At 35.8% G+C, this 14,401-nt stretch overlaps 1 protein-coding gene across 1 annotated transcript in view; it reads right to left on the bottom strand.

The window, feature by feature from the left end:
• Positions 1-14,401, bottom strand: part of LOC150099717 (acetyl-coenzyme A synthetase, cytoplasmic-like) — a 109,866-nt gene that overhangs the window by 15,305 nt on the left and 80,160 nt on the right. The window contains exons 10-14 of the mRNA XM_090404526.1: positions 13,828-13,960; positions 11,969-12,025; positions 9,374-9,454; positions 6,462-6,570; positions 3,135-3,334 (exon numbers count right to left, since the gene is read on the bottom strand). Of these exons, the coding sequence (XP_090260652.1) occupies positions 3,135-3,334; positions 6,462-6,570; positions 9,374-9,454; positions 11,969-12,025; positions 13,828-13,960 (580 nt within the window). The remainder of the gene's footprint in view (positions 1-3,134; positions 3,335-6,461; positions 6,571-9,373; positions 9,455-11,968; positions 12,026-13,827; positions 13,961-14,401) is intronic.

Here is a 14,401-nt window from a genome sequence, read left to right as displayed (position 1 = left end):
GATCAAGATAACTATGAATCCTCTGCCACAGGGATTCTCAACCTATGGTACGTACCACTGGTGGTACGTGAACCACTGCCGGGTGGTACGAAAACAGAATATAAAATAAAAGGGTAAATTAACATTTTTTTTTACCCGCAACATGAGTTCAGAATTAAAAATGTATGCACAAATATTTAACAGTTCTACTTAAAATATTTCATGCAACTAAATGAAAACAATTAGATTTTACATTATCATTAAAAACGTTTGTATAATAATATACAAAAATAATAGGGAAGTTCAATTTGAATTTAATAAGTATTAATCAAATGACAATGACAGAAAGTAATATTTATTTGATCGGACACCAATGGGAACACAGTTTGTCCGTTGTCGTTTGTTTAGCCGCGAGCCGCAGTTACAGTTAAGAAAGTAGTGGTGTTGGATTATTGTCTTTGAATGGGAGATTTTATTTGCGAAATTGTCAGATTTATAGGTAGTTTGTGCCAGAGGATACAAACCGGAACATGAATAAGTGGTTAACGAGCGGATCTTCGAAAAGATCGAAGGGAGAAATGAGTGTAAGCTGGGGAAACAATTCTTTTCTCTTTTCTGCCAGAATACACTATTTCGAATTCTAACCAACCGACGGAGGACATCATTGTACAAGAATGAAAAAAAAAAAAAAAAAAGCTCCGTACAGCGCAAGGTAAATATAATCTTAGTTAATTATCGTATGGTTTCACATATATTGGAGAAGAAACCGCACCTGTCTTCATAGAATGTTTTGAAACGCTATCAAACATTCTATGAAGCCTTCCCTTCTTAAAGGTCATTTTGAAACTAAGCATGGCGATTTAAAACACAAACCTTTGCAATATTTCCAGAGAAAACTGTCCGATTTGTCAGCAAGGAAAAAACAAATATCCTCATTTTCAGAGTTTAACACGAAAGCTCTGGAGGCATCTTATGAAGTCAGTTTAAGAATAGCTAAAGCAGGAAAACCTCACATGATCGGAGAGTCATTAATATTACCAGCAGCTACAGATATGGTTAGAATCATTTTGGGGATAAAGGCAGCAAAACAACTTGAAATGATTCCATTATCCAATGACACTTTATCACGAAGAATTTCAGATTTGTCTTCAAATGTTAAGGAGCCGTTAACAGAAAAAGTTCAGGCTAGTAAATATTTTTCCATACAACTGGGTGAAACTACTGACATTATCAGCATGGCTCATCTTCTTACAGTGAAGGAAGAGTTCTTGTTTTGTGAACAACTGCCTGCTCGAACAACCTCAAATGAAATATTTTCAAAATTATGCCATTTACGAAGGATATAGAATAGAATAAATGTGTTGCTGTTTGTTCTGATGGAGCCCATGCAATGTTTGGGAAACACAGTGGATTTGTTGCAAAAGTTAAAGTAGCTCCACAAGCAAAATTTGTACGTTGCAGCTTTCATCGCGAGGCTTTAGTCGCAAGAAATATACCTGTTGCTCTGAAGACAGTTTTGAATGAAAGTGTGAGACTTGTTAACTTCATTGAGCTATGAATTCACGACTATTTTCCATTTTGTGCAATGAAATAGGTGCTGAACATGATTCTCTTTTACTTCACACCGAAGTTAGGTGACTGTCGAGGGGAAATGTATTGAGTCGCCTGTTTGAACTTCGTTCAGAAATGCAGATTTTTCTCTCTGACAAATCCTCAGACTCAGGCTTGAATTATTCCACTGATGAACTGTGGCTTGCCCGGTTGGCTTACATGGCAGATTTATTTTGCCACTTCAACCAGCTGAACACGAGCTTGCGGGGTGCGTACTTCCTTATTCTTGGTACAGGATAAAACTACCGTTCTTAGAAAAAACTTGGCTTCATCATTAAAGAAATCGATACTGGAAACAAGTGTTCTTTCCATTGTTGGATGCTTTCTTAACTGAGAATGAAATTGTTCTTCATAGTGAACTGGCAGTGAATAAGGAAGCATCTTGGGAGTCTAATCACAGATTTCAAGGAATACTTCCCTGAAAAACTGGCTTCAGAATTTTGGATTAGAGAGTCGTTTTCCATTGAAAACGGCTCTCTAGTCCAAAATTTGCCTGCGACGGAAGTCTCAGGTATCAAGAGGATGGATTTAACAGACTTCTGGTTGGCAAGAAGAAATGAATATCCAATGATCTCAGAAAAAGCTGTAAAATTTCTGTTGGCGTTTGCAACTATTTACCTTTGTGAGTGTGGGTTTTCTTCTCTCATTTATATCAAAAACAAGTACAAGAATAAGTTGAATGTTTAATCCAATTTAAGACTCAAATTAAGTCATTTAATTTGTAAAAATTGCATATTTTACAGAACAATCCATTGAACAGATTCAAGGAGTATCTGTTTCTCCAATAAATATCTGAATAAAATAATAAATAACCAAATAAATCACTAGTATTGTAGAGAAATGCGTATTTTTCCCCTGGGACCAACAAATCCTGCTTTTCCAGAATAAATTTGCTTACTGGTATGTATAATATTCTGAATTAAGTATAGTGGTACGCCATTCGAAAAGGTTGAGAACCCCTGCTCTATCATACATAACTGCCGTCACAGTTGATATATGGATAATACACTTTGGAAAATAAGGTCAAATGATTTGGGATAAATATCACAATTGGTCTCTTCCTACCACAATATTTTCAATCTACAATCCTGTCACGGTGAACTCTTGCAACACTCAAATACAATGCGAGAATTATTTACAGATTCTGAAGTCCTGAACTCCTAGGTAAGACAATTCATGGATGGTGCAAGAAGAATCAAAGAAATGCTCAACTTTTCCAGTTCACTGCCCTCTTTCTTATTGGCAGTCCATGTGGTGTATGCGACTGCTTCTTTGATTGATTTTCTTTGTTACGTTTCCATGTCTTAATAAAGTAACTCATAGATGATGATTGTGCTGGAAACTGCTTAATGATTAATATGGACGTATCGGCAAAAAATGAGATTGTGAATTGTTGCAGAACACTACACTGTTTTGCAAAAAAAAAATATTTAAAAAATTTTAAAAAAAATTAATAATTCATTCATTCATTCTTCATGCATTTTACTAGCAAAGCTTAGTCTATCTTCTCTCTCTTTTTAAAGTTTCCAATAAGAAATGCCTACCTGTTTAAGAACTAAGAAGCAATATAGACATTCTCCCTTAATCTGATGGGGATGAGAAACCACAGCAGTTTCTACTATCGCTTTGTTTCGTAAAATTGCCGCTTCAACTTCAGCGGTGGACAGTAAGTGACCAGACACGTTCAGCATATCGTCAACTCTACCAGTGACCCAGTAGTGTCCTTTCTCATCTCTTCGAGCACCTGCAAGGTATAAGTTTTTGTCAGTCTAAAAAAGTTAATGGCATAAAATAAAAGTATTTCTGTGAAATCATAAAACAAAAACTTCTTAAAAGACATATATGGAAAGTGGTGACTCAGGAGTTTCTGACATTTGTTCTACCTTACAGTATAAAGTAATAAGTAAGCTGCTTTTAAATAAAAGAAACAAAGAAACACACGCACAGTTCACGCCATGTTATATTGGAGCATCTTTGTGTAGTAGCAGCATTACAGGCTTGCTTCCATCATATTTCCTTAATCCCGATTTCAGGCTCTCTATAAGCCCCGAGGTTTCTTTTATCGGAGATCATGTGGGGTATGGAAAATCTTCAGATGGCTTTTTGCTATAATTATTAAATATTTATAAGCGTGCTTTAGTTTTTGATTCTGATCTTTGATTGTTATTGTGTAGTTACGATTAAAGTAGTGTTTCGACATTACTGAGTAGCGGCATAGCCATTTTCCCATAAAATATTTTATATTGCGCCACTGCGACATGTAAAATGCGACCTCTTCTCTGTGTTCGTAGGTAATCAGTTTGGTGTTTTATAGTTCAATGATTTTTGTGTTTACTTTGTATTTTGTGTTAACAATATGACACTGTTTACCACAGTGTCTCATTGCTACGCGTCCAAGCATATGCACATCATAGAGATGCGAGCTATTAGAGTAATGCGGCACTGTCCGTCGCGCAGTTCCACTGTTGTTTATATGCAGTTTGCGCCAGTAGTAGAGTGTTCGTAGTGCTTATCGTGTTTACTTCGTCTTTTTAAATATTTGGACATTACAATTAAAGGCATAAGATTTGTTATAGTTTTTATTTTAGAACATTATTGGGGTTATGATAATGGATTTTATTTTTAAATAATTTTGAATTATACCAAACTGTATAATTTTATCGATAATAAACAATAGATTTTCATGTTTAATTTTTTTTTAATTTTTACCATAATTTTGATATTTTGGTATCCAAACACGTATACACTGTACTTACCGTGTGTATGTATATTTCGAAAGTTGCAGCACCCCCACGATTTCAAGCCACGAGCCGCCACTGGTCATATATCTTGTACATTAGTGTATAACTGTCTTTTCATTTGTATCACTTGCCTGCTATTTTATGGAGTTCGTTTTGTACATAGTTTACATGACTATTCCAATATTTAAAGCAGCATTAAGTATTATCCTGCAGATCTTCGTGGTTTTAATGGCGTTCGTGTTTTTTATACAGAAGGACAAGATCATAGGTGAAATACTTAGTTTTAATGAGCTGGATCTGTGAATGACTGAATATTTTTTTACTTCGTATATATCAAGGTTTGTATGTATGGTTTTCCAGTTATCCAGCGTTGCATGTGATATGTGGGCTATATTTGCATCATTATGGACAGACACCACGACCGTATCATCTACACACTCGAAGATCTTGTCTATTAATGAAAGCTGGTAATGACTTGCGTGTATACATTAAATAAGGTTGGAAAGAGAACGGCTCCCTGCGGGACTCCACAGAATATCGGTCACTCTCTGCTTTGGGTTGATCCCGAACGTGCGATGCGTGTCCTATTTCCCAGATAGATATTAAACATTTCATGAGAATAGAAGCCCTCCTCCCCCATTCCGGTATTCGTTAACTTGTTTCATAATGTTTTTTTGTACGGCAGATACTTTTGAAAAATCAATGAAAACAACCTACTGTTAGTATTAAATTGGTAAAGTATTTCACGAGCGATATTGTTCCTTTTTTCCTTTTAAGGCCAAGGCTGTGTTGATTTGAATTTTTTGATAGATATGTGGAGAGTCTGTGAGATCCATGCGCTCGATAATTTGATTGATTACTGGCAATGCAACAGATCCATAGTTGCTTATGTTTCATTTTCCATGTGTTTGTTTATGATGTTTTTATGCTGACTTGTGAACTCATAGGGTGAACGTATGTTTATGTGATTAATACAGGATGAACTCATTGTACTGTGTGCTGGTTTCTCTTTGAATTTTAGTGAACTCCGATATTTCAGGTAATAACTATTAATTAAAAGTATATTCACTTGAGCACAGTCTCCTCTAGAGTCCATTCTAGATAAACATTTTGCTGGAACGTTTCCCAGTCTCTTTCTGAATTAGTAAATCATTGGCTAATATATAGGATCCTGCTAGAAACTCAGATTTTTAACCTTGTAATTCAGAACGTAAAACGACACAGTCATCCATCGTATTCTGGTGAATATTTGTTTTGCTATCTGACGTCTGGTGTAAGATCCCAACTCTGCTTATTATAGACCAAGTGGTTCGAAAATACCCCGCGCAGATAGTATTTTTTAGGCAATTTAATGCAGCCAGCTTTCCATTGCTTGCTTCATACCTCTAAGGAGTCTTTTAAGTTTGTCAATATGTGTGTATGAAGCCTATTTGTGGGAGAAAAGAAAAATCAGAGTTTCCGAGAGAGAGAAAACGCTGCCATCTCCATTTGAGATCGGCTAACTCATCTCCATTTGAAAAGCCCTGATAAAGGGTCTTCGCATCCTAGACAAAATTCAAACCCGGGTCTTTCCAATCAAAGGGCTTCGTCTATAACAACTAAGATACGGAGGTCCTTGCAATTTCTATTATCAAATTCAGGGATATTTCAGGTTGAGAGTCAATAGAACACAAGAAAAGGAAGGAAGCTGGCATCGTTTTCCTAAGAAAGTGTTTCTACTCGTAAGATGAGGTATGCATGATATTCTTCATTTAATATCAATACACCCAAACCGTTTATTTAAAAGCTTGTCCCACATATTTAAGAAATAAAGAAATTCGGCTTGTTAAATTAATTTTATAATACTGAAAAATAATGTCAAGAAAAGTTTCACATTTTACTTATCAAATGTAAGCCTTTTACTGTAGTCAAAGCCAACGGAGTCGATAATACAAACACATTTGGCTTTGACTTTAATGCTACAGTCGGAAGAATCAATACGTGCGTTGCATAATATTTAGAAAGAATTCATTTCTGTGGGTATCGATTTAACGAGCACTAATGTACTTTAATTACTTCTTTGATGTGTTTACTTTGAATCGCGTCCAGGGATGACTATTAAACTGTAATATTAAAAATAAACTCACTTACCATCACCAGTAAAGTAATAACCACGGAACTTAGTGAAATAAGTTTCTTCAAATCGTTTGTGATTTCCCAAGATTGTCCTCATTACTGCCGGCCATGGCTTTTTAAATACCTGAAATACAAAAAGAGATTTCATCAGAGGTGCGTGCGTGCGTGCGTGCGTGTGTGTGTGTGTGTGAGAGAGAGAGAGAGAGAGAGAGAGCACACCACTCATCGAAACATTATGATCATCTATTAGGCCTTCTTTGGCCAAGATAACCATTTGCATCTGTATCTTAGCATTGAATCTACTAGACCACAGAAGATCTCCTGAGGTATTCTGGACCAGCTAGACAGAATTATCTCAAAGTTCAGCATCCGAACTAGACACTGGTGTAGGCCTATACTTCGTTCCATTCCACATAATGCCACAAATGTCCGATGGAATTCAAATCAGGAGCAGAGCACACAGAATTCTTGCAACACGGGGGGTTGTCTTGCTGAGAGTCCACATCTATCGGGACACACTATCACTTCGTAGGGCAATACTTGCTCTGAAGCCATCTTCATGTAAGAATTAGTAGTCGAATCGAAGTGCATTCAGCGGGAGGATGAAAGGAGCCAGTGATGTCCATGAAAAGAGTCCTGCGTAGCAGGAACCACCACCACCATCGGCCTGTTTCTTTCCAAGCCAACCGATAGTCTGTTTGACCGAAAACGGACTGAGCGATTACAAGGTTTTTATTATTATTAATGAGTGCTCACTTTGCTAAGATATATCAACCAGGTGTATGTAGTATGGTGCACAGTGCTACTCCTACGTTGGATGAAGAGCTAGACGTTCATGAAAATGAGGTTGAAGAGCTTTTGCATAACCTGGATAAGAATTTGTCAATCGGGACAGATGGAATAGCTGCCCGTTTGTTAAAGGAATGTTCAACTGAATTGGCTAGGCCTTTGACACATTTGTATAAGTTGAGTCTCAGCTCAGGAATGGTACCAAAGGAATGGAAGGAATGGAATATAGTTCCATTGCACAAGGGTGGTGCAAAAACTGATGTGTCTAACTACCGACCTATTAGTATCTCTGGTGTGGTAGTGAAGATTTTAGAGAACTTAGTAAGAACTCGCATACAGAAATGGGTAGACCATCATTCTATACTCTGCAGGGAACAGTATGGGTTTACTAAAGGAAGGTCATGTTTTAGCAATTTGCTCATATTTTATAACAATGTTACGGCCGAGTTGGATAAAGGGAATGGATACACTACGATAATGTTGGATTTTTCTAAGGCATTTGATAGGATACCACACGAGAGGCTGTTGCGTAAACCGGAGAATATGGGATTGGAACATAATCTATTGACTTGGATCAGGGAATGGTTAACAGACAGATATCAAAAAGTGGTATACAGTGGGTGTGAATCTGCAAGATTTAAGGTAACAGTGGTGTACCTCAGGGTTCAATCCTTGAGCCATTATTGTTCAATCTATATATTAATGACTTCAAGCAGGGTCTATCATCAGATTTGCAATTGTTTGCTGATGATGCGAAGATAGGCAGGGCAATCAGGGATGCTACTGATATTCAGCAATTACAAAATGATTTGAATAGACTGGAAATCTGGGCACACGAAAATGGTTATCAGTTTAATGTTAATAAGTGTAAAGTTATGCACTTTGGCGTGATTAGAGATCCAGCGGCATATTATATTAGCGGGGTTATGCTACAAGAAACTGAAGAAGCAAGGGATCTTGGTGTATTGGTGGATAAGAATTTAAACTTCAAAGGTCATATAGCAAAAGTTGCAAATACAACTCAGAGGATAATTTCTATGCTGAAGCGAACCTTGCCATTTAAGGATAAGGAAATAATTTTACCTATTTATAAGGCTTTGATAAACCACACTTGGATTACTGTGCGCAGATTTGGTCTCCCGGGTTCCAAGGGAATAAAAAAGCCGTGGAAAGGGTGCAAAGAAGAGTTACAAAAATAAAGATTATATCCGGATTATGGGATTTAGATTATGAGGACAGATTGTGAGTATGTGGATTACAGACTCTGGTTAACAGGAGAAAGAGGGGTGATATGATAGAGGTCTATAAACTTTTAAATGGGTAGCATTTCAAATGATGAAAATTTTCGTTATATGGAAGGCGGGAAGAGAACACGGGGCATCTATAAAAGTTAAGGTTGTTCTCAGTCAAGAAAGGGGTAAGAGCTAGGTTTTTCTCTCAGAGAGGAGTGAGTGAGTGAGTGGAATAATTTGCCCTTTGGGGTAGTGAGTGCATCTAGTGTAAATTAATTTAAGGGAAGGTATGAAAGCTGGGTTGGGTAATTTACAGCCTCCCTCGATGAGCCCTTGACTCCCTAGAGGTCTTAGATAATAATAATAATTATAATTATTATTAGACTTTTATAGACTTTTAGGAGGTATTTAGACACCTCCAGGGAGTCCAAAGACTCATCGAGGGAGAGCACCTGCTCTACAGATATGTCTCAAACACTAAATCCACCAACTGACCGCAACTACACCAACGCCATCTACCGCCGACCACCACCACTAGTTTTTCCACAGACAATCACAAACATCCATGCCCAAGGCAGGATTCGAACCAACAGACTTTGCTGGAGAGCGGATACGCTAACCACTCGGCCAGCCAGGCCGGCTAACAACTTATAGGTTTTGTTTTAATATAACGTGAAGTTAGCTCAAGAATCCTATAAAGTTTGACCTTCAGAAAAAAACGTCGCGGAATAATCCATTCAAGCAGAGAAATACTTGAAAAAAGTAGTCATTAAAATATTTAAAGTTTAACAAATTCTGACGGTTATTTCAAAATGGGGCAGCAAATTTTTGATTAATTAGCAAATACAAAATTAATTTTCATGACTAAACTCAAGTTTGCAAAGTTCCTTGGAATCCGTAACTTACCAAATATCCTTTACCAGCGCCTTCAATCTCATTTCCTTCATTATCTAAAAGAGCAGCTTCCACTCCGAAGAATGGCAAAGTCTGAAAAAAGAAAATCATCATAAAAATAAACCCCAGAAAGAATTAAACTTTATATTAAAATACAGAGCCAGAAAAGCTTCGTTCTGGAGAGAGCAGAATGTATCTATTCTTGTTGTAACCTTCGGCATGAGTTTACTTTGGTTTGTACTACTAAAAAGACTACTTGAACTGCAGATTTTTGCCCTCTTAAGGTTTCCATCTGGTCTCTGACGAGAACCAACATTTCGAAATAGCTGTCAAGCCAGTGAAACCTAAACGCACTGATAAAAAGCGAATACGTGGGCTCCTGGGTAAGGTCCGTGTCTTTTAAGTAGTGCAATCCGATGCTGAAAGTTATGTCATCATAAGTCTTGATAACTTCTGAAATTTAAAAATTTTTACATCTGGCTACAATATAACCAGAAGAGATGCATAATATCCTTCGTTATATAAATTTTGTGTGTTTTGTTAGCAAAAAATACAGGCGTCTAAGTGGTATTTGTGTGAACCTCACACTCGTTGCGAAAGCCATTTTGAAACTTCAAAGAAAGCATAACATTGGATAATTCCCTAAGGAACCTCAATTTTTAAATTATTCCGAATCTTCAGAAATCAGATTTAAAAATATTCTGAACTTCCTAATATTTTTAAATCTCATTTCAGATTTAATATGTCTCATTATTTTTATAGTTGCTTATTTTTATTGACTGATTATTGGCTGCAGACAGTTTCGTCTAAGCTCACTAATATTGAACCTGACAGTCGACTGCAAAGAATCAAACAGTTCCACTTTTCGCGTATTGAATCGTCCTTTCTAAGTAAAAAGGTGACTTTAAATTTAATCATTACTACTTAATATTTAACTGACAATATTATTTCATAAGTTCATATAGTTCAATAAGTTCAATAAGTTCATAAGTATATTATTTCTCAATTATTTATGCGCTTTGTATACATTAAAGATGCCATGTTACAAAAAAAAAAAAAAAAAAAAAAAAAATTCCCTCGAGACAACAGACTGCTATGACGTCATGTTTCCATGACAATAAAAATTACACGTTTACTTGTGGCGTTACTTTCACGTGCAGTACTTTGTATCCAAATTAAGCTATAAACATTCTGTTAAACTGAAAACAATAACAAACAAATAACGAGCACCAGAGACTAGTTATATTATACAAATTAAAATTAACAAACTGTTTCAGTAACAAACTGAAGCAAATTATATCACACGCTCCTAAGCTTTTGCGAATATTTTTTGAATCGAATAAAATAAAATAAATTCAAATCCTGGATCCGCTTCTGAAAACAGTTATAATACGTATGCTTTATCCAAGGAAAGTATTCATTTCTGCCTAAACGTAATTCATTCAAAAAAAAAAAAAATAAATAAATAATAATAATAAAAAAACCTCGTTGTGCAAACTGTATGCTGGCGATTACCAACAGTTAAATGAAAAATTTATAAAAAAAATCATATCATTTATAAAAAAATAATCAACATAGACAGTAAATGCAGATACGATTTTAAGTGACATTTATAATAAAATTTATAGTTTACTTGTAATAAATCTTAACGTATAATTATCTATTTGCGTATAAGAAAAACAAACAGACAGAAATATTTCTGGAGTCGAAAACTTAAATTATCTTCTGAGTATGTATTAATATTCATAAGCCATGACTAGAACTAACCAAGATGACGATAATTAGTCCACCTGAGCATATTTGACGGAGATAAACATTTCTGCATTGTCTGAAGTAATCCGCTAACAAAATAGGAATTCAAGACTTCGATACATCTGGTGTATATACATCTAATTGAACCTCGCTTGTTAATAACAACCATTCTGACGAATAATGGTTTGGATTAGAGCGAAAATGCGGAATAATGTTTCTCGTAACTATGACGCAGAGTATTTGTACTGCCTGATGAAATGAGATACATTATTTGCCTTCATTAATCTTTCAGGTATTCTGTAACTGCTTCTCTGTTGAAAATGATGTCATAAAGCAGCTACTGCGTATCCCGCAATAAAGGATAAACCATTTTGTGTTTGTGTTACCCTTTCATATTTCTGTATTTGTAGATTTTGCAACTACAATAGAATTTTATCGAAAAGAGGGAGTATATCGTAAAGAGCAGCAAATATTTTTGAAAAGGCGATAGAAATAGTATGAAAAAATAACTGGGGCGTGAATACAAATATAGTGTATTGCAAGAAACTCGACAATGCTCTTCCATTTCAATGAGTTATTTTTCTCCTTCCTTTGCTAGTATTAAACACGATATTAAACTTGGGCGTTAAACGGAAGCGTAGACTGAACAGATCAATCTATTTCCGGTCAAGATGCACCAGTATCAAATATTGAGTAAGTCTTTTTGCTTAGAAAGAAAAACATACTTGTGCCATATGTAATTGAAGTGGCGAAAAAAAAAATAATAATAAATTTTCTCAAACTACGACAAAAAAAAAAAATTCATATTTAGTTATAAAGCTAAAATACGGACTAAAATACTGACGACGTACTTACCACAGACCCGGGTTCGATTGTTGTATATCCCGGAATGGGGGTCATCACAAGTCCACCCTATAAAAAACAGTTTGGTAAGCATGCTGAAATGCGGTATATCATAATAAAAAGAATGCCATTTTGTATAAAAATGATAAGTGACTTTTCATCATGTCGTAAATTGTCATTCTGGAATCCAATATTTGGAAAAATGTAGCAAACAATGAATTTTGTTAAAGTATTTGTTCTAGTCAAACAGCATTCGAGTGAGAGTGCAACATTGCATTAATAATAATTAAAATTATGCTACAGAATTGTGAACTGTTGTGTAATTAATAGGCATTATCATATGGAAGAGAATTAAAACAAAAAACTGCTGGTGAACTGAGTATAACGTGTGATTTGCAGCAGAAATCTATCAGGCCATTACAGATATTCCATCTGATATCAAGTCTCTTTAAACTATGATCTCAATGTTTGAATGCATAATTCATTTAAAGGTAGGCATATATGAGAATTACTCATTAAAGATAAATGCTGACTGTAATCCTAAATGTCAAGTCCAAAAGGACGGTACTAGTTCTACAGAGTTATTTAATTTTTTCACGTAATTTTGCTGAAGCTTACGATATCTCAGTCGTATCCCAAAATTAAGTTTTCGTTTTTTAACATTCTCAAGAGTAAATTGTAAAATGGGACCACGATGCAATCACGGCCATGTGACATCAGTGTCTTCAGCATATGTTTACCAATCGATTTTGTTTGTTTTTCTATGGGAAAGTGGGGTTTTTTTGGAGAAGAAATCGTAGTAATCTCTATTTTATGCTTACCAACACAAACATCGGTTATTAAGTGTTTGAAGAAGTTAGCAATTCTTAGTTGAATCCCATAATTCATGACGGATCCTCCATCTTCTTGTGTAATATACATAGAATGCAATCTTTCCTATACAAAAGTAGTTAACAGTTTCTTTCTTAAAAAAAAAAAAAAACTTATAGCTTTATCTACTCTAAATTAATGTTAGCAAAATAATATGTTAATATCCATAATACAAATTATGTTCTTTCGTGCACTTTTAAGTTTTTTTTTCCCTTTCAGATGTGGTTCCAGGTCGGAACACAGATTGGGTAACCTTATGTGATACTGTTGCTTCTACTGCAGTTCGAGTGCTTCTTATTATTATTACGTAACACCTCCAGGGAGTCCAAAGACTCATCGAGGGAGGGCACCTACTCTACAGCTCTCTGTCTCCACCACTAAATCCACCAACTACAACGAATCGCAACTACCATCATCATCTACACCAACGCCATCTACCGTCCATCATTACCACTAGTATTTTCACAGATAATCACAAACATCCATGCCCATGGCGGGATTCGAACCCGTAGCCTTTTGGCTGGAGAGTGGATACGCTGACCGCACGGCCAAGAAGGCCGGCTTAGTAGTAAACAATTCTTCCTCAGTAGAATTGTTTTGACTTTCAAAACCAATTTTGACAAATTGGTTTTGAAAGTGCCAAAAAATTGTCTTTGAGTCTACAGTATGTACGTGTAGGTGATATATATGAAAAGTTGTAATGTGATAATAACCAAGAAGGCATTGAGCTGTCTGACATGTCTTATTATATATCCTTAAAAAAGCACAAATTATTGCAAAAATTTGATGAAACATGGGGGTTAAAGGGTTTTAAGATATGTTCTTTCTTGTGGTTATATTAGTTGCTTTAATGCCATCTTTGTTCTAGGGGTTTATCAGAACTTTTCGGCCTCCTCTTTTTTTTTTAATTTATACATGGGATGGTAGAATTTCATTCTGGAAAATCCGGTCCTTCCATTATTTATTAAAATATATAAACAAATCGATGTGACTATACTTACTGTTTCCGTTTGCCAATAGGTATCAACCACTGTACAGCGTCCTCCTCCAACCACTTCATGATACCACATCCAGGCCTCAAAATTAAGTGGTTCTCCTACACTTGCTAAAATCCTCAGACTTTTCCGACTGTGTCTGTAACAAAAGTAATTGATATTATTCATTATCAGGTTGCTATGATGATAATAATCATAATAATCGAGAAACAGACTACATTGTTATAACTAGGACGTGATGAGGCAAACGTCTATTGCATTTCCCCCTCAAAAATACGCATTGCACTCGACGATAAGATTCTTAAAGCGCCAGGCGAGTTATTTTGTTCATTACTAAGACCAAGCGCTACCTGGACCACCGGTTAAGGAATGTGCGGTGAAGGCGGAGACAGGTTGTCATATGATCGTCTCCGCGTGATTGATGATGGTCCCAAGGCTGGTCGTACGTCATGATAAGCACTCCGCAAAAGATTAGATACGCAGCGACTGATGTCCCTTTTAAAAGATGTTCCCAAGAGGAAGTAAGATCAAAACCTTGAAAGCCAGATAATGAATTAAAGAGATTCCAGTAGTTAGCGAT

Source organism: Typopeltis vanoorti, chromosome 14 (genome assembly GCF_054136105.1).
Source record: "Typopeltis vanoorti isolate ZY-2024b chromosome 14, IOZ_Tvanoo_1.0, whole genome shotgun sequence".
NCBI lineage: Eukaryota > Metazoa > Arthropoda > Arachnida > Uropygi > Thelyphonidae > Typopeltis > Typopeltis vanoorti.
This window is presented reverse-complemented; position numbering and strand designations above follow the sequence as displayed.